Consider the following 20,617-nt stretch of genomic DNA (forward strand, 5'->3'; position numbering starts at 1 on the left):
TTCCCTCTCGCAAGGATATGTATATACTTACATATATACATATATGTCTGCATTTATGTTTGCATCCTTTTTTTTTTTTTTTTAATTTTGACACGCATACCAAAAACCCCGGTCCTTCTCTCGGGCTTTGTTTCTGGCCTTTACGGTCGCTCCAAGTCTTGGCTGGCGGAACAAGACCTCCGCTCCGTCGGCCTTTGCCGTGCGCGAGTGTTGCGCTCGGGCACTTTTAGCTTGGTCCGGTCCTGGAGAGCTCTTTGGAGGAAGGCAGGGCGGCAGAGGCGGCGGCCGCAGCGGCGGCGGCGGCGGCCGGGTCGTGCAGCTTCCGCACGTGTTTCTTTAAATCAAAGTTCCGGCAGAAGCCTTTGCCGCAGGTGAGGCACGTGAATGGCTTCTTGTCGTTGTGAGTGTGCATGTGGAAGGTTAGGTTGTAGATCTGGTGGAAGGCTTTGCTGCAGACGCTGCACTTGTACTGCTTCTCGCCGCTGTGGGTCAGCTTGTGGTTTTTGTAGTTCCCTGCCGGGGGAAGCAAAGAGGGAGAGAGGGTGAGGGAGAAAGAGAGGGAGAAAGAGAGAGAGAGGGAGGGAGAAAGAGGGAGAGAGGGAAATAGAGAGAGGGAGAAAGGGAGAGGGGGAGAGGGAGAAAGAGAGAGGGAGGGAGGGAGAAAGAGAGAGGGAGGGAGAAAGAGAGAAGGAGAGGGAAAGAGAGGGGGAAAGAGAGGGAAAGAGAGAGAGGGAGAAAGAGAGAGAAGGAGAGGGAGGGAGAGAGGGAAAGAGAGAGAGGGAGAAAGGGAGAGAGAGAGAAAGAGAGGGAAAGAGAGAGGGGGAAAGAGAGGGAAAGAGAGAGGGGGAAAGAGAGAGAGAGAGAAGGAGAAAGAGAGAGGGAGGGAGGGAGAAAGAGAGGGAGAGGGAGAAAGAGAGGGAAAGAGAAAGAGGGAGAAAGGGAGAGATGGAGAGAGTGGGTGAGGAAAGGGAGAGAGGGAGAAGGGAGGGTCAGCAAAGGAGAATCGAAGATTGCAAAGGCGGGCAATTCCTAAGAGGAAGATGTTTGATTTGGTTCTTGAGTTGGCTGGGTCTTAGCGCAAGACCCTGAAACCAAGGAACTCCGCCGCACTACAAAGCGAACCAGCAAAAGCCCAAGTTCAAACGAGCCAAGTTCAACCCCCCCCCTCCTCCCCCAAGTTATCTCAGAAATGTCCGTGGCTCTGTTGACGGAAGGGACCTGCTGCGGGGCCCGGCGTCTGATGCGGGCGGCAGCAGCAGCAGTAGCTTCCACCCACCAACTCCCACCCGCCCCGCTTTCTTGGGCACGGTTTCCCCGGCCTTGTAGGCTACGGCCTCTTTTGCAGGGCTTCATTAGAAAGTGTCCTGCAAGGGACAGTCAAGAAGTTGTCAAACTCCATCTTTGTCAAGGCCACGCCGCGATGCCACTAACGAATTAAAAAATTAGAGGCCGGGTCAGCGTCCTGACCCGGAGCAAATGGGAGAACCTGGATGGGGATCGGCCGGGGGGGGGGAGAGAGAGTGTGGTGGGAGGGGGGGGGGAAGAAAAGGGAGAACCGGAACGCGACACCTCAAACTTAACAAAATTGTGTGGCTGAAAGGCAGAAGAATTCCTAGCAAAGTCAGGGAGAAACCGTCCTGTGCTCTTTGGGAAGTTTTATTTTCCCCCAAAACTCTTCTCGTTTAAGAGAGTTTGGGAACGGCGAAAGAAAAACAAAAAGTACCCAAAGACTCTGGCGACCTTCTTTCCCGCGGCGCCCTTCGAGGAAAAAAAAAAAAAGGCTCTCTTTGCCGATTTAATTTCAGGCAAAGAACACGATTTCACTCCAGATTCCGGCACTTTCTCCTTTCCTTGCTTTAACTCTGGTGCGCGGAAACCTGGGCTTTTACTTTCCCACTGACATTCAAAGGAGTTATTAATCCTTCGAAGTGCTTTCATCCTGGCGGGATCGTGCCCTAAAGAGGACTGAATTTATTTTCCCAGTTTTAATGACAAGTGACAGGACTGAACTAGTCTTTCGTGGCAGCTCCCCTCCTTCCTCCCACCCCTGGGACGTTCGAGGGGAGGGGGGGGGGTCACCTTCTGGTAACCTCAAAGTCCGCTCAATTCCGCCGCTACATTTTGGAATGCCGGAGACCCCAAGATTCTATCCCGAACGTTCGCAGCGTTCTATATTAAAGACCTTCGTCTCGACTTGAAAGCCGAAATTTTGATCAGACGCTTAAAAAAAATCGGTGGGAAATTCTTTTTTTTTCCCCCAACCTTCTTCTATCCTCCCCACGTAACACACGCAGATCTCCCGTTTGCAACTTTGGCGTTCTCCCAAAACGAATTTGTTTTTTTTTTTTTAAGAAAAAATATATAAGGCGCAGAAGCAAAGCGGCTTTCCTCTCGGAAAAAAAACAGAATCTTAAGGATTCTTAATGTTTTTTTCTTTCCCACCCTTCCCGGGAGCTCTTCTGCGATTTAAACGAATAGATAGACGCACGCACAGAGGTCCAGAACGTGGGCCTGATCCAAATACCTTTTTGATGAAATCCTTTGCCACAAAATTCACAGACGAAGGGTTTGTAGCCGGCGTGGATTCTAATGTGAGTGTTTAGCGTGGAACTCCTGTTGAAGGCTTTCCCACATTGATTACACTTGTGGGGCTTTTCCTGTTGGTGGAAAGGACAGTTAGCGGCTGCTCTTTAAAATCACTCGTGGAGTGTTTTTGTTTTTTTTGTTTTTTTGCCTTCGGAGAGACCGTCTCCAAAAAAGCGTGGCGCTTAAACTCAGTTTCCCTTCCTTTTGCTTTTTTTTTTTTTTTTTTTTAAAGGAAAGAGAAATACACACCGATCGGGCGGGCATTTCTTTTTAAGACCCAGCGTACCTGCGTGTGGATGATTTTATGCCTACAGAGCGTGCTGGCCTGGCGGAAACCTTTCCCACAAACTTTGCACACGAAGGGCCTGGCTCCGGTATGAACAGGCATGTGCCGGGTTAGGTTATAATGGGCGTTGAACACCTACAAAGAAAGACAAGGCAGGGAACTTTTTTTAGGCCGAAGCACGGAGCTCTCGCCACGTTTAGCCTTTCTAAACCGGCGGGCCAGCCCGAAGGGGGCTAAAAAAGGCTGGGTCTGCTGTTTCGTTTTAATGCCCCCCCCCCCGGGACCATGCTCTCTTCCCATTAACCTCGGGGCCGCCTCTTTCACCCTTTGCAAAACGGAACCACGCGTGTTGTTGCGGAGTTGTTGGGTGCCAGTCTTAGGCGACTTAAGCTATGAGTTATCTGGCCCGCCGAAGATTGCAAGGGGGCCAGGACGAGCACCCTGCTTTGCTTGCGTGTGCGTGAGTTCGAAACCCCGTTTTGCACAGGATGGCTTGGTAGATCAATACAGGAGGCGAGCGCGGAGACCCACCCACGCACCCCCAATTCAGTCCTCAGCACAACCGCGTAATAATTAGGGAGCTACATTGTGGGTCACCTAGGAGTGATGGAGAAGAAGCCTAAGGATGGCCCTGTCTTCCCGGGAAAGCCGGGGAAAGCGCCCCGTACCTTGCCGCACACTTCGCAGGTGAAGTTTTTGGGCTTCCCGTCGGCCGAGGTGCCGCCTCCGCCGCTTCCTGCGCCTGACCCCCCCGCCCAGCTTGGCATGGTGGGCTTTCCCGCTGGGCCTCTCGACGGCCAGGCTGGAGTTCTCCTTCATCACCTGGTCTAGCTGGCCCGGGAGGCGCTCTTTATGGGGGTACTGGGGGTTGGGGAACTTCTCCGGCGGGGCCAAAGCGGCCAACTTGGCATTTTCCAGCAGGAAGAGTTTCTGATGGGCGGATAGGGCGGCTGCAGCAGCCGCGGCGGCGGCGGCGGCCGGGCTCGGAGAATGCAGAAGGCCGGAGGCGAAGAGTTGGCCCTGTAGGATCTCCGACGGGTGGTAGGCGGAAGAGTCCAGGCAGTTGAAGTAGTAGAGGCTAGATCCGTTGGCCGGCAGGGCCAGAGTCTGGTGGATGACCTGGGGTTTGATCACCCGGCCGGCCCCCGGCAAGGCGGCCTGGCCCAGGGGCGGCGGAGGCGGGAGCTCCCCTTTGCAGCAAGCGCCGCAGTTGCTCTTGCAGAAGGCGCCCGTCGAGCCTCCCAGCGCCGCGGCCCCGCAGTGCCGCAAACTGCCTTTCCAGAGCTCCGAGTAGTTGAGCAGCGCCTTGGAGGGCATCTCGTAGGCCGGCAGCGGCTGGACCGGGATGACGCCGGGCAGAGGCGAGCAGAGGCTTAGCAGCTTCTTGGCGGGAGATTCGCTCGGCCTGGCCTCGAAGGCGGCGGCGGCGGCGGGTTTGTGATGGGGCTCCGAGCCCTTGGCCATGATCCGCTCGATGGAGAAGGCCAGGCTCTTGGCCGGGTTGGCGGCTCCGGTCCGGATGCAGGCGGAAGGCATGACCGTTTCCAGCGAAGCCGACGAGGCCATCTCTAGAGCGGGAAGGAAGGGGAAGGACGGCAAAGGTGGGGATCCGCAGCCGGAGGTCGCCCATAAAAAAGGACAGAGCAAAAGAAGGAAGAAGAAGAAGAAGAAAAAGAAGAAAGCCGAGAAGTCAAGCTCAATTCGACTCGGTCCTCAGCTCAGTCTTGAAGACAACATCCATTTTAATAAGCGCCTCTTTTCTTTCTTCCTTTCTTTCTCTCCCTCGCTCGCTTCTCTCTCTCTCTCCCCCCCTCCGCATCCCCTCCTCCCATTTACATTCAAATGAACCCGGCTGCGCGCAGGGAGGACCAGACCGCTGCTCATTCATTCAGCAGAACGCGCGCCAGGGAAAAAAAAAAAGTCGCCGGCAAACTCCCGCAAGCCTTTAGGTGCGGGGAAGCCGAGACGGCCCGGCCTGGGATATTGGCTGGGAGGGGGGGGGGGGTTGTTGCAATAGATAGGGAGGCAAGGCTGCCCACCACCCCCGCGACCTCTTTCGCTTAAGAGTGGTGGCGTGACCCCCGAGAAGGGGTGGAGGGGAAGAGGAGGTGGAGAAGGGGCGCGTGTGGGTATATATGAGCTCGGCCTGGGGGTGAGTTACCTTTGCCCGACGCATCCGAGCCCCGCAGTGTAGCCGCCCGGTCAGACCTGGATAGCAAGCATCTTCCCGAACGTCTCTGGCATTTCAAGCTGACATCACATGAAGTCACTTCAAGCCGAGTGAGACGGGATTTTGGCCACCGTGCAGGCAGGCGGGAAGCGAGAGGGAGGCAGAAAGCGGGGCGAGGGTTTCTTTTCTCAGCCAAACGTTCAGCCCAGGTCTGGACGGATGGGAGGGGTGAGCAGAATAAAGGAACTCCCCCCCTCCCTCCTTTCCAATTTAAGGCACACCCTGGATTTCTTCTGCGAGAGTCTTTCCAAAGGGAAGAAGGGGTGGGGGGGGGGAAGGGGAGGTGTGTGGGTTGGGGATGGGGATGGGGGGGGGGGTGGAGAGCGACTTGCAAACGCCGAAGAGTCGTTTTGCATGTGGCAAATTAAAGACGGAAAGTGCTATTCGCAAGTTGGGCGCCAAGCAAATCGCGCAGCGAAAAATAAAAAATAAATAAATAAAAAATAAAATAAAATAAAATAAAATAAAATAAAAGCCGCCCAGGAGAGGCGAGCGGAGCTGTATTTATTTGAACCAAAAGTGAGAAAAAGGAGAGGAGAGGAGAGGAGAGGAGAGGAGAGGAGAGGAGAGGAGAGGAGAAGAACGAGGGGTTCGGGAGTTGAGTTCTCGCTTCTCGTTTCAGTTGGGACAGCGCGCTTTTCCATCAGATCTTTTGCAACAAGGGGGGGGGGGGAAGTAAAAAAAAAAAAAAAGTCGGCGGGAAAACCCAGTCTCAATTTAAGGACCGGCCGGCCCGCCTCCTCGCTTTTGGAGAGCGCTTCGGCCGAGAGCAGCTCCTTTAATTAGGTCCTGGAGGCGTAAATACGAATTAAACGCCGTTGAAGGCTGGCACCCAAAGTCTTGCCTTTCTATAGACCCGACCACCTGCTTTTGCCAAAAGACGAACGGATCCAGTCAGGCTAGCGAACAAACAAGCAAACAGTAAACAAACACAAACACACGCCCGACAACTTTCTCGAGCGAGGTGGGGGTTTTCACTGGGGCAGAGAAGTCCCCCTTTCCACAAAACGCAGGACTAAAGTGTCACTGGCCCCTTCGCTCCTTCTGCCCCCTTTCTTTCTTGAGTTTCTTTCTTTGTGTGCGTCGTTTTGATATTTATTTCCCTTTTTAAAAAAAAAATAATAACGCGCCTGAGGTGTTTGTTTTAAAAAAAAAATATTCTTTTCCTTTCTCAACCTGAAATAGGGAAATTTGCCATTATCAAAGGATGTGGAGAAAAAAAAATCAGAGAAAGGAGGAAACAGAGAGAACTAGAAACTTGGAATAGGTTTGTGTATGTGGGGAAGGGGAGGTGTGAAGAAATGGTCCACGTTCCACCTAGCGGGTGGGGAGGGGAGGGAGAAATGGAGAGACTGCCTCGTTTTTCGGGAATTCAGCCCCCTCCCCGCGATTGGGAGCTTCTGCTGCTTCAAAACTCCTTCAATAGGCGAGACTCTCTAAAGCGCGGCGTGGCACCTGGTTTTCTCTTTCAACAATACTAGAGACGGATTATTGGGAGAGGGAGGGAGAGAGAAAGGAAGGACGGGGGGGGGAGAGAGAGAGGCTTTCGCAGTAGGCAAAGTAAGGCCTGAATACCGCCTACCCTCCTTGTAATTTTTCCTTTAAAAAAAAAAGGGGGGGGGGAGGATACTTGGGAGGACTCGCGCTTTTTTGTAGCTTTAACAAAAGTTGGCCAAAGGCCGGCCATCCGGATCGAGCAGCTGTTTTCCCGTCTCTCTCGCTTTCACCCTGGGGAACAACACCACGAGCCCTCCTGGAGAGGAGGCACCGGCCACAACACCAACATCTGGGGGGGGAGGAAGAGAGAGAAGAGCAAAGGCTCTTTCCCCCTCCCGTTTTGTTCCCGGATCTTTTTATTTATTTATTTATTTATATGCCGCCCTTCTCCGGAGACTCAGGGCGGCTTACAATGCGTTAAGCAATAGCCTTCATCCTTTTGTATATTTTATACAAAGTCAGCTTATTGCCCCCACAAACTGGGTCCTCAATTTACCTACCTTAGAAAGGATGGAAGATTGAGTCAACCTTGAGCCTGGCGAGATTCGCACTTACTTTAATTGCAGACAGCTGGTGTTAAACTACAGTGCTTTAGTCTGCAGAGCTAGCCAGGCTCCTGAATCTTAAGACACCTTTCAGAAGGGCGGCGGATAGGATCTGCTTGAAGTTGGAAAAAGCGGAGGGACTTTTAAGAGTTCCAGAAGGAACTTCAGCGGCTTCGCTCTCTTCGGCTACCCCTCACCAAGTGTTCGAGGGGAGGAACAGCTGTCTGGTTCTCTTAGGCTCCGACGGGATACACAACATCAGCCTTCTCCTCCACCCCCCCTCCCCAGCGTCGCCCCCCCCCCAATTTACGCTGCTAGTGCAAGTGAGCGTTTGATTGCTCTCTTTTTTAAAGCCACGTTTGTAGCCCTTATGGTTGAGGCTCGAAAGAAGCGGTCGCGCTTGCCCTTAAAAGCAAGCTGAGCGACTTGTGCCGCCGTCTCGGGTTAGTTAGCGCTGGCCTCGCACCGTCTTTGAGTCTCGGGTTAGGCTCGTAGTTGGTGTGCAAGAAATTCGGCTTAACCCACGCGAGGGAACCTTCCGGATGAATGGCTCGGAGTTGGGAACGGAAGAATAATAAGCCTCCGGAGGTTCTCTGAAAATGTGGGCCTGACCTCTTAACAAGTGCGGTCGGTGGGTCCCCCAGTTCCTAAAGTGAAAGATCTCAGGACGCTGCCCCTTAAAGATGCGCCTTTTTAAGAAGTCACATCTCAGAAGTCGCCCTCTTGACCAGAAGATCTGGGGTGGGCAAAGAAAGATCCGAATCTTCCCACAAGGCCTTCGGTTACTTTGCAGTGGATCTCCGTTGCTTTCTGAAACCCCCCCCCCCCCTATTTCTAGAGAGAACGATTCTCGGAGCGGTGCTGAGAGTTGAGATGGCCTTTCGCTAGTTCGTGCAGACCACAATTCCCAAAATCCCCAGCCAATCGCTCAAAACGAACTGGCTGCGTGCTACTGCAGTCCATTTCCTTATGGAAGGATCCTGGGATCCAGCGTGCAGGGGAGACGATCTATGCTAGATTCCCCCCCCCCCCGCATTAAGGAGTGCGCTACAATACTTGCAAAGTATTTCCTGCTCGTGGGATCTGAGCGTCTGAAGTGTCGGGGGTTTAATTCAATTCAGGGCCTGAAAAGAGGTTCAGGAGCCAAAGGATTCTTCCGAGATTAGCCTGAGATTAGCTCAAACTCTGGGCAGGGCATTTTTTTTTTTTTAGTTGTGATCGGTAAAGAAAAAAAAAAAAGACCGTCCATATAGGGTGGAAGAGATCGGCCAGCTTTTTTTCTTTTTTTCTCCCCGGGATGCTTCCCTCGAGAGCTGCCGGGAGAGTTAAGCTTTGGAACCGGTTAGGCTCCGGGCCCCGAGCAACCAAAGGGAAGGGTGGGAAGGGCCCTTCCCATTGAACGCGCCCAAGGAATACCTATTGAAGGGTTAGGGCAGCGTGTGCCCCCGGTGCGGCCGCGAAAAGGTGCGAACAACGGCCCCAATTGAATCTTAATTCCCGGAGAGAGCAGAATTGGGGGCTGCGATGAAGAGCTGGAGTGGGTGGAGGGGAGAGGGAATTCCGGGCACGGGGGCGCCAATCGCAGCGATGCCCCCGGTTGCCCTTTGGAAGAAGCTTGTTTAGTGGGGAAGTCTCTCTCTCCCCCCCCTCTCTCTCCCCCTCTTTCCCTCTCTCTCTCTCCCCCTCTCTCTTTCTCTTTCTCTTTCTCTCTTTCTCTCCCCCTCCCTCCCTCTCCCTCTCTCCCCCCCCTCTCTCTCTTTCTCTCTCTCTCTCTCTCTCTCTCTCCCTCTCTCTCCCCCCGCCCTCTCTCTCGTTCTCGGGCCTGCAGGCAAGGAAGGCTCGAAACCCAAATCGGGGACGGGTGTCAAGGAAGCAGGACGAATAGGCCGACCTCCCTCGGGTCTGGGACCCGAAAAAGTCAGACCTTCCGACCCCTGCAGCTGCCTGGTCCGAGAGATCCAGACTAGAGTGATCCAGGCTCGCTAGGGCGGACCTCAACGGGGCCGGCGCCTTCCAGGAACCTCTTTTCTCCGTCTTCTTCTCCCGCTGTCCGGTTCGGCCCTTCTGCAAGCGCCTGCGGCTCCTTCGGGGGCCTGCGGGACGAGCGAACGGGTTGCGGTGGCGGTGGCGGCTTTGGGGCTTCGGCAAAGGAGGCGGCTGGGGCGAAGCGTTTAATTAGCCGCCGCAGATCTTCTCTTTCTTCCCCCGCCTTCGCCGCCGCTTATCCCGAGTGGAGGGTTGAGACCCCTTTTACACCTCGCCGCTCGCACGTTAATTAATCTCGATCTAACCCTAATTGCAGCTTCGTCGAGCGCCGCTCCCCCAACAGCTCACCCACACAATAAACACGGTGCGGGGACTTTCTTTCTTTTTTTTTTCTCCCTTCTTCTTCTCCCGATTACTCCACGCTAACACGTTGAGTCATTAACTTCAGGCCCAACGAAGGGTGCAAACAAATATTTGCTGTAAACGAAGTGGGGGGAAAGCGAAGCAAAGAGGAACGTCGAGCGAGGGCTGGCGCGCCCGGTCACCGGCGCTGAGTCCCCCTCCCGCAAGGCCCTGAAACCTCCCCGTGGAGCTTTTTTCCGGGGGGGGGTTGAAAGGGGCTCCCTTCCCTAGGCCTGCCCCGCGCCGGTTTACCTTCCGCCAGCGCGGCCACTCTATATGTCCCTTTCCCATTACTTAGATCCGCGTAGCGGCGGGTTCAGCCTTTTCCTCTTCAAGGAAGGGATGGAAGGGATGAAAACCCATAGACCATAGAATTTTTTTATTGGCCAAGTGTGATTGGACACACAAGGAATTTGTCTTTGGTGCATACGCTCTCAGTGTACATAAAAGAAAAGATACGTTCAAGAATCATAAGGTACAACACTTAATGATAGTCATAAGGAACAAATAAGCAATCAGGAAACTTGAGGTCTGCCCTGGCCAAAGTCCGGATTCCCCTTCCTGTTGTGTAAGTTGTTAAAGTTTGGTCCTCTAGTACCAATAATTCAATACAGCAATCAAAGATGCTTTAACCGGATTCCGGTCGAGACTAGAGGGTCTCCTTAATCTTTTCTGGTTCCTTGGCTGATTCCTAAACTCTCTCCCGGAACGTCCGCAGCTCCGATCTAAAGAGCAAACAACACGCAGCCTCTCGCCTCGCCGGCTGATGCTGCCTGCCCTGGAAAATCATATCTAGCACTGATGATATTACCTAATTTGGGTAACGAAACTTCTGCCCCCCAAAAGCAACCAACCTCAGAAAGCACCAAAAAGACCCCTCAAATAGTATCATCTCCAGCGTTGAGACACCCACCCTCCTCCAGGGCGCCTGTATTAAACTTAATTTTATCCGGACCCGCTACTAGGGACCGCACGCTCCCCTCGCAAAAGGATCCCCCGCGCTCAAGAGATCTGGTGGGCTTCGGAAGAGTCATTTCGGGCCCTTTCACACAATCGCGTCGGAACTCGAACTGAAGAGTTCGGGAAGCGTTGCGAATAACTACTATACCCGAGTAATGGTACTACGGATGGAGCCTGATCATCGAAGCGCGATGTTTGTGGGAGAGAAAAGAGGGACCAGGCGCCCCGTTGCGTTTGAACCCGTGCTCTAGTTTGGGATGTTTGAAGTGCTCGCATCCTATAGGCTTAATCGCGGGTGAGGAACCCCAAGAGGACGAGAAGATCCTTGCGGAAAGCCTCGCTTTCGGGGTGTCGCGCGTTGGGGGAGACCTCTAAGTCTCGGAAAGGGTTCGATGTGGGGGTGAGAACAAGCCAGCCTCGGGGAAAACAAAAGGCAATTCAATTTGCGTCGATTTATTTCGACCTGGAGGTAATCTCCGTCTCTTTCTTGCGAAATTCATTTTCTTCATTTACTGTCCCGTGGGATGGGGGTGGGGTGGGGGTGAGTTCTACCATCCTTCGCTCTCCAAAACGAGACGCCGGTGCCTCACATCTAAAACACGACATTTTGGTAAAAAAAGAGCGACGTTTCCTACCCGCAAAGAATATTTACAAACGGTACTGTGGTCACGGGATGGGTGGGGGCAAAAGAGACTTTCGGAGGTTGCCGTTTTGTCACTGGAAGGGTGGAAAAAGAGAGGCGGGGAGGCGCAAAAAAAGCCGGATGGAAAGAAAGTAAGCGAGTTAAACGCGAAGTCCGGTGCCTTCAGGCGGGAGGCGCAAACGCCACTGGAACGCAGCAGGAGTGATTCGGGGCTATTAAAAGTCAAATGAATGCCAGGACAAGGGGGACGTCCCAAAAGGAAATAGGGGATGCTAAGAAGGGGAGACGGGGAAGGCAAAGGGGATCGAAAAAGTATGTGGGGGGGGAAGAGAGACCCCCAATTTTATTTGGCAGTGGTTAAGCAGCTTGGAGAACCTTCATTTTTTGGCTTGAAAGAAAAGAAAAATTCCGGGAAACAGGGAAAAAGGGGTTTTTCGTGGCCTGCGGACTTGCACAATGAGTTGAGTTTGATCCCGCATAGGGCGTTCAGCGTCTACTACGCCAGTCTTTGGACCAGCTTGCCATCCAATCCGAATCGGGCGGAGCGAGTACGTGTGCCTGCCCTTTGCCGGGTTGTCTTTCCTTCTCCTCCTCCTCCTCCTCTGCTGGAGAAGGTGGAGAAGGAGGACCTCTTCGCTGCCATCATCCAGCAGAGGAGCCCAGCAGGGCAAAAGAGGGAATTCGCCTCCTCCTCATCTCTTCCTCATTGCTTGCATTTGGCCTCCCCGTTCCTCCTCCCCAGCCTCCCCTCGACTTCTCAAACACCCCTATTCTGAAACGCTTTCCTCTCCTCCATTAAAGTGCTTAGGTTCCCACACCCCCCCCCCCGGGTCCCTGAACGTGCCGCTGGCTTCGCTTTCTAACAGGATCGCTGGCGAAGGAATCCGGCGACGAGGCCCAAAGAGATCAGCCGGCCAAACATTTAGGGGAAGCGGGAGGGAGAGAAGGCAGTAACTGTAACAGAGTTGGAAGGGTCCTTGGAGGTCATCTAGTCCAACCCCCTTTTCACGCAGAAGACCTGTACTAGGGATTCGACCTGCCGAACTGCCGACCTTTCTGATCGGCGAGCTCAGTGTCTTAGCCACTGAGCCACCTAGTCTGGAACTCGGGTAAACTCAGGCCAAAATTAAGTTCAAAGGGACTTCAGCCTACTCTCCTGGAGAGACCTGCAATCTTCTGCTAAAAGGCTCTGGTCCTTTATCTGTGATCTCCTTTTCTTTTAAATCGAAAATTTTAAATCTGTTTTTAAATTATTGGGATGTTTTAAATTTGTCTCGGGCTAAATTGTTTAATCCTGTTTTATTTCTGCTTTTAAATTTTGTATTTATGTATTTTATTTTGTGCCTGTTCACCGCCCTGAGTCCTTCGGGAGTAGGGTGGTATATAAATCTAATAAAACAAAACAAAACAAACAGACAAACAAACAAACAGATCCCCGATGAGAAGGAAAGATTGCGCGGAGAGCCAGGAGCTAAGGCGCAAGATTTCAGGCATTTCGGCTCCAGATTCCCACCTGCCCGTCTCTCACCCAGCATGGGGTACTTTCCGTCCACGGCCTGCCTGGGTAGGAACTGCGGCGTGATCTAAGCTACCCACTCCCAGCTTGCAACGCTTCTTGGGATCAATCCGTTGCATTCTTGAAGTTGTTCTTTTATGGCCCTTGTAAATCAGACCTAGAAAGGGGCTTAACTCGCCCGGGGAGAAAGAAGCGGTCAACGGTCATTTCAATGAAACAAACCCCTGACTTTTTTATGGGTTGCAGGGAAGGCTCGGGAAAGAAGGGAAGAAAGGGGGACATTTCCCCCACCTGTTGTCATCAAGATGTGCTGGACTTATCTTTTCATTCATCATACTGTCTAGATCAGTGCTTCTCAACCTTCCTAATGCCGTGACCCTTTAATACAGTTCCTCATGTTGTGGTGACCTCCAACCATAAAATTATTCCTAAAACCATTGAAAATATGTGTTTTCTGATGGTCTTAGGTGACCCCTGTGAAAAGGTCGTTCGACCCCCCAAAGGGGTCGCGACCGACAGGTTGAGAACCACTGGTCTAGATAGAAGTTGAGTCCTGGCAACTGGAGTTCTTTCCGTTTTGGTCCAGTTGCCATGACAAAACTTCTATCTGGATCAGGGATCTCCAACCTTGGCAACTTTAAGACTTGTGGACTTCAACTCCAACTGAATTCCAACTGGGAGTTGAAGTCCACAAGTCTTAAAGTTGCCAAGGTTGGAGACCCCTGATCTAGACGACTGAGAATCTTCATCGACATATTTCACCCAAATTAGTATGGCCATTCCAGCTGGATGATGATGAGATGCGGCCCCACAGAACTGTTGAGAACCTGGTTAGCAAAACTCATTTTAGGCTTACTTGCCTGTCATCTCATCACTTCCTCTGGTCACTCTTGGGCCATCAATGTTTGCTCATTCCCAACTCTTTCCTAGAGAATCCCATGTTCACATAAAGAGTCATTTTAGTGTTTGCTTTCTATGGAATATGTTCATAGTCTCTATCCCCCTCCCTCCCTCCCTCCCTCCCTCCCTCCCTCCCTCCCTCCCTCTCTCTCACACAAACCCCTACAGATCTGTATTAAGTTTTGGCATCATACATTAAAATACTAACTAACAAGGGAAAGGGAATGACAAAGCAATAAAGTGACAAAAAGTACATCAGACAAATATAACAAAAGTAACCTCCAACTTTTTTTTTAGCTGCAGAGATGTATATACAATAAAACTATATTTTCTATTTTATTTTGTTTTTATTCATGTTTTTATCTCTGTACAGTTTTACTTTTCCATGATTGTAAGCCATCTAGAAATTATCCTGAGGTAAAATGGTCTGGCAATAAATTTAATAAATAAGTAAGTAAGTAAATAAGTAAGTAAGTAAGTAAGTGAATAAGTGAATAAGTGAATAAATAAATAAAATGTCTCTCTAAGTTTAAAGAAAAAGTACCATCTATATAATATCTTAAAATACAATCTACAACTAAAAGCCAGCATTTATTAAATGTTCTCTTAATTTTCATGTAAAATATAATGAGATATCAAATGTAAACAACCTTATATTTAAAGAGCTACAATATTTCTGTAGCCAAGTCAAATTCCTGCAGATTTTTGGGCAAAGTTGTTTTCCGGAAGTGATTTGTCCTTGCCTCCTTCCTATGGCTGATAGTGTGGGACTGATCCAAGTTCACCCAGTTGGCTCCTGGCCGAAAGTGGGACTCTGCTAGAACTCAGTCTCCTGGTTTCTAACCTGGTGCTTTAACCTATTACACCCAACTGGCTCTCTTATGTTTCCCCTTAAGCATATACCTTTCAGGTCAGAATCAATTTCATTTTGTGTAGCCAAAGTTGGCTTTGAAAGCTTCTCCACCAGGCTCCTGTTCTAAAAGGGATACTTTTTATTCATACTGCAGCAGTCAGCCAAAAAAAAAAAAAAAAAAAAAAAAAGCTCATCTAAGGCAATGGCAAGGCTGCATTCTGAGAACAGGGCCAAAGATTGAAACTTTATGAATAAGTTGGTATTAGATCTCTAAATGTTACATAATTTTGTTTAAGAAACAAAGAATTTCTGACACATGCAAGGTCTGGAAGAGAAGTATATCTTGACTTTGCAAAAGAACTTGCTATCCACTTAGTCAATAGGTTCATAATTGCCCTAAACCATGGTTTACTCAACCAAAGTGCCAACAAAAGTGCGTATAGTCAAGGCCATGGTTTTCCCAGTTGCAATGTATGGCTGTGAAAGTTGGACCATAAGGAAGGCTGAGCAGCAAAGAATTGAGGCCTTTGAACTATGGTGCTGGAGAAGACTCCTGTGAGTCCTTGGACTTCAAGGTGATCAAACCGGTCAGTCCTAGAGGAGATCAACCTTGACTGCTCTTTAGAAGGCCAGATCCTGAAGATGAAACTCAAATACTTTGGCCACCTAATGAGAAGGAAGGACTCACTGGAGAAGAGCCTAATGCTGGGAACAACTGAGGGCAAAAGAAGAAGGGGACGACAGAGAACGAGGTGGCTGGATGGAGTCACTGAAACAGTCGGGGTGAGCTTAAATGGACTCCAGAGAATGGTAGAGGACAGGAAGGCCTGGAGGAACATTGTCCATGGGGTTGCGATGGATCAGACATGACTTCACAACTAACAACAACAATGGTTTACTTAATCAACTCAATCAGTTGATTGAACAAACCATGGTTTAGGAAAATTATGAACCTATTCATACAACAAACCAAACCATAAATCCTGGTTTACATGTCACAGGAATCATAACTCCTGGCTTACATGTCGCAGTCCCTGGCTTAACAGAGCTCAATATATTGTAACCCAGCAGTTCATCTTAAAGCTTGATGGGATGAGTGAAAGCATTAATTTTCTCCCAAAGATTCAGTTTATGTGTTGTTTGCCTTTTCCGCAAGAAGCATTGAAAGTTTCTTCAAACAGAAGATCAATTAGAAGCTAAGAATGGTACCCAAATTCCTCCAGCAAGTGTATAAAACATGACGTTCCAGGACTGTGAATATGTAACTGTTGGAAGCCATAGGCAAGTTCACAGAGACCTCCAAAAAATAGAATAATAAAGTGGGAAACTGCAATTTCGGCCATCAGATTCAATCCCCTATTCAAGGCAGGAATTCAGATTATCCCAAAATATCCTCAAAAGATGGGCTGTCTAGGATCCACTTGAACACATTCAGAGAAAAGCCAACCATATCTTGGGGGATTTAGTTTCATTGCTGAGTTGCTCTTACTGTTAGGACGTTTTGCACACTCAACTAGGATTTGTCTTCTTGCAACTAAAATATTTTATTCCTGTCCTGCTCCTTATCATGAAGAAGAATCCATCTTGGCCTGTTTCTGTCTGGTATCTTTTCAAAATATTCGAAGAGTGCTGCCATATCTTTCTTCAATATTTCTCCCCTCTAATGAAAAAATAGCTCTTTCAATCTCTGCTTTATGGGACAGTTTGTAGTTCTTGGATCTTCTTGATTGTCCTTATTCCACTTTCTCCAAGCAGAACATTGGTGGGGACAGACCAGATAAATTTGCTATTCTAAATTGTTCCAGTGAAATGGAACAAGGACTTCTAGTAATCTGGAAATTATCTCTGATGATGCAGCCTTGAAATTATACTTGTCCTTCTTGTGGGGGGAGGTGGTCTTCATACTGGTTCAATCAACTATGTCCCAAGATTGTTTTTACAAGTTTAGTTACTAAGTCATGGGTACGATGATTAAGCCATCGTACATCGTGCATATGTCATGCTTTAGCATTTTAGCCTTTATCTTGGATCAATTTCCTTCTGTTATTTTCAGCCCATTGCTTTAAACTATCAAGGCCTTTGAATTGCATTTCTGTTCTCTAGGACATAGCCATGCTCTGGTGGTCCTCACTTTACGACCCGCAATTGGGACTAGAATTTCCATTGCTAAGCAAAGCGGTTGCTAACTGAGCCATACCCGATGGTATGACCTTTTTTTTGGGTCATGGTTGTTAAGTGAATCAAGTGCAGTTGTTAAGTGGATCACAGGGTTGTTAAGTGAATTCAGCTTCCCCCATTGACTTTGCTTGTTGGAAAGGTCACAAATGGTGGTCACAGCACATGGGATTAAATAAATCTTTTTTTCTTTTGCTGCCTATTAGCATTTGGTCATCTTCATTGAGCATCTGAGATTCTGTTTGTTTTATTTTGAAATTAGCCAAGAAGTTTATTTTATGTAATACATTTAAATTTAATTAAATATTAAAATGATTAAATTCAGTCTCTACTCTACTCTACTCTACTCTACTCTACTCTACTCTACTCTACTCTACTCTACTCTACTCTACCCTACCCTACCCTACCCTACCCCACCCCATCCCACCCCACCGCACCCCATCCCATCCAATCCCATCCCATCCCATCCCACCCCATCCCACCCCACCGCACCCCATCCCATCCCATCCTGGTATTTTATTGAAAAATTCAAATTATTGGCAAATTTTGTAGGTCTTTCTGGGCCAAGTTTTTATCCTTTAAGTGGCTCAGGGTCTCTGAACCTCCCAGGATTAGTTAGAATCATGTTATACTTTCATTCTGGTGGGCCGTATCTAACATTTTGTGATTCTTTTGCTTATGCTCCATCTTTTCTTCATCTTGCACTTTTGCAGGCTGCTTCCATTGCAAATTGCCTTAATGACACCTCATGTAGCATACTTGTTCATGCCTTCAGTTATTTTACAATTTTATTTTAAAAAAATCATCCATTGAGAAGACTGGGCAGTGGACAATGTAAAACATAAAATCATCTCAACATAACTAACCTCTCAACCTTGTAAAAATCAGCTTGAAATGTCGTTAAAAGATGGCTGCCCAGTCACCATCAATTTAGTTATCAAAACCCCATTGAAAACAACAGACCGTCCAGTCGTTTTTCAGAATGCCAAGACCAAAAGACCCAGGTGTGCTTCTGTTGTGGTCCGCCAGCGGCCTGCATGGATCGTGGCTGATCCCGACGAAGAGGAGGCTGGTGTGGTGTCGCGCCAGCAGCCTGCGCAGCCAGCGCTCGCATCGGACAGTGAGGAGGCTGAAGAGGATGTGGTGTCAGAGGCAGAGACTCAGCCAGTGCCTTCAGAACCTCCAGAGGTTCCTTCAAGTGGAGAGAGCGAAGTGGAGGAGCCTCTCCTCAATGCTCGAGCACGCAGGGCTGCCAAACGGCAGGAGTGGCTACTCAGGAGGAGGAGGTCTCCTCGAGAGTAAGGCTTGAGGATAATTGGCCACTCCCTTAGCCTATTTAAGTCGCACGCAGCTAGTGCATTCTTGCTGGAAACAACTCGTATTATTATCAGAGTATTTTGGTTTATCATATCTTGTTTTCTGGGCTGGTTGCCAACCTTTGCTGGTCTTGTTTATTCTTGCTACTTAATAAATTTGATAAGGACCATTGGTGTGTGTCAATATCCTCAGAAATCTGGAGCTGGGGCAGAACAGCTTCACAGGATTGTGGAAAACCACAAAAAAGGTCTACTTACTGGCCCATGTTTTCTTGACCTCTTATAGCTTGATGCTTTAAGCAGACCCTCCTTACCCGACCCTACAAGACAGGCAGAATTATTTTGGGTAAAGTGATCCTTAAAAGCAAGCCATATAGGACTTTGCAAGTTATACCCATCACTTTGAATTGGGTCGAAAAGCCAACGAGTGGTTAGTGCAGTGACTGATGTCCATGGGATTGTCTTTGTTCAGAAGGTCAAGATGGGGAGCCACCATTGCACAACTGTAGCATCACCCAAGATGATTACAAATTCCATCTTGACATTTTTTGACAACCCCTTCTCTACAATGCCCCGATAAAGGAGCTGTTATTCTGCAAGAACGGGTTTCTTGTGATTGTAGTCTGGATGTGTATTCTCTGCCAGCTGTAGCTTCTGCATCATCTTCAAAGGAAGCCATGTGTACAGCCTGTTGTGGTAATCAGCCATGCCATGATAATACAACAACTGTGTGCAGAAATCTAACCAGAACTTCCTGTCCTTGATGTGGTCTGCGGTGTTATTTTTTTCTGGATATACATAATTTACTTGGACTTCAGTAAGGCATTTGATAAAGTAGGCCATAACCTACTACTTGATAAAGTAGAAAAATGTGGGTTAGACAGCATCACCACCAGATGGATTTGTAACTGGCTGACCAGCCACACTCAACGTGTAGTCCTCAAAGGAACTGCATCTACATGGAAGAAAGTATGCAGTGGCGTACCCCAAGGCTTTGCTTTAGGCCCAGTACTCTTCAACATCTTCATCAATGATTTGATGGATAGATGGGGAACTCATCAAATTTGTAGACAACACCAAGCAAGCAGGAATAGCCAACACTCCAAAAGATAGGCTTAAGATACAGAAGGAACTTGACAGATTTGAACATTGGACACTATCTAACACAAAGAAATTCAATGGTGAAAAAAGTAAGGTTCTACATTTAGGCAAGGAAACCAAAATGCACAAATACAATATATATGGTACCTCACACAACAGTAGTAACTGTGAGAGGGAACTGGGAGTCCTAGTGGATAATCATTTAAATGTGAGCCAGCAGTATGCAGCAACTGCCAAAAAACCCAATACAGTTCTAGGCTGCATAAACTGAGGGATAGAATCAAGATTACATGAAGTGTTAATATTACTTTATAATGCCTTGGTAAGGCCACACTTGGAATACTGCATCCAGTTTTGGTCGCCACGATGTAAAAAAGATGTTGAGACTCTAGAAAGAGTGCAGAGAAGAGGAACAAAGCTGATCAGGGGACTGGAGGCTGAAACATATGAAGAACGGTTGCAGGAACTGGGTATGTCTAGTTTAATGAAAGGAAGGACTAGGGGAGACATGATAGCAGTGTTCCAATACCTCAGGGGCTGCCACAAAGAAGAGGGAATCAAGCTATTCTCCAAAGCACCTGAGAGTAGGACAAGAAGCAATGGGTGGAAACTAAACAAGGAGAGAACCAACCTAGAACTAAAGAGAAATTTCCTGAGAATGACAACAATTAATCAGTGGAATGACTTGCCTCCAGAAGTTGTGAATGCTCCAACACAGGAAGTTTTAAAGAAATGATTGGACAACTATTTGTCTGAAATGGTATAGAGTTTCCTATTTAAGCATAGGGCTGGACTAGAAGACCTTCAAGGTTCCTTCCAACTTATTCTAATCTATTCTATTCTATAAGTGTAGATTAGAATGGTAATCATCATTACTAGCATGCAATGGTCTATACAGGATCCCAGAGGAAGTAATGATTTTGAAGACTTCCTCCTATTATGAATGTTCCGCAAATTCAGCAATAAACTTTATGCGTTATAAAAAGCAACCTTCTTGTCAATCTGATTCCATCCAACCACCTGGCTTGTCTTCCAGTCAGAAAAAAATAAGTCATAACATGTTTGTTTATTTCAGTGACTGTCTCTCTTGCATCGCAAATGAGCCAATGTGTCTATGATGGGCACAGCAAAATAATCTTGCCTTTTGCAGTGCTTGCCCATCTCTCAGCTTTCAGCGTCTTCCCATACAACCACAATCTTATTTTTGTACTTCTGGCACCTGTTGTTGACTTAATCTTCTGACATGTTCAGATTAGAGTTTTCTCATCCCACTGTTGTGTGTATTTAATCAGTTTGATCTACATATTAGCCTGCTGCCTCTGTCTAATTTGTTGCTCAGTGTTTTTCTTTGTTTTGACCCAAAAAGCCACTTTCATCCTGGCAGAGGGCTTCTGCAAAATTGCATGTAATCTCTGCATTTCATTTCCCGCAAAATTTCTGTTATTACAGCAAATGCTGATTTAGAGTCTCAAATCAAAAAGAGAAAGGATGGAGGATGAGACTCACGACTACCGTGCTGCTTATTTGGAAGATGAATTAAAAATGAATTAAAATGAATAAAAAATATAACATGAATAAAAATTATGAAATTAAGACTGGGGGACAAATATTTATATAGGCA

General features: G+C 48.5%; 1 protein-coding gene across 1 annotated transcript; it reads right to left on the bottom strand.

The window, feature by feature from the left end:
- Positions 1-226: 226 nt before the first annotated feature.
- Positions 227-4,438, bottom strand: FEZF2 (FEZ family zinc finger 2). The gene is given in 5 exon segments (XM_070933528.1): positions 227-513; positions 2,525-2,657; positions 2,873-3,007; positions 3,541-3,624; positions 3,626-4,438. Coding segments are annotated over 5 exon segments (1,452 nt in total).
- Positions 4,439-20,617: the final 16,179 nt, after the last annotated feature.

This window comes from Pituophis catenifer, unplaced genomic scaffold, assembly GCF_029215685.1.
Source record: "Pituophis catenifer annectens isolate HBS135680 unplaced genomic scaffold, rPitCat1.0.hap2 SCAF_2, whole genome shotgun sequence".
NCBI lineage: Eukaryota > Metazoa > Chordata > Lepidosauria > Squamata > Colubridae > Pituophis > Pituophis catenifer.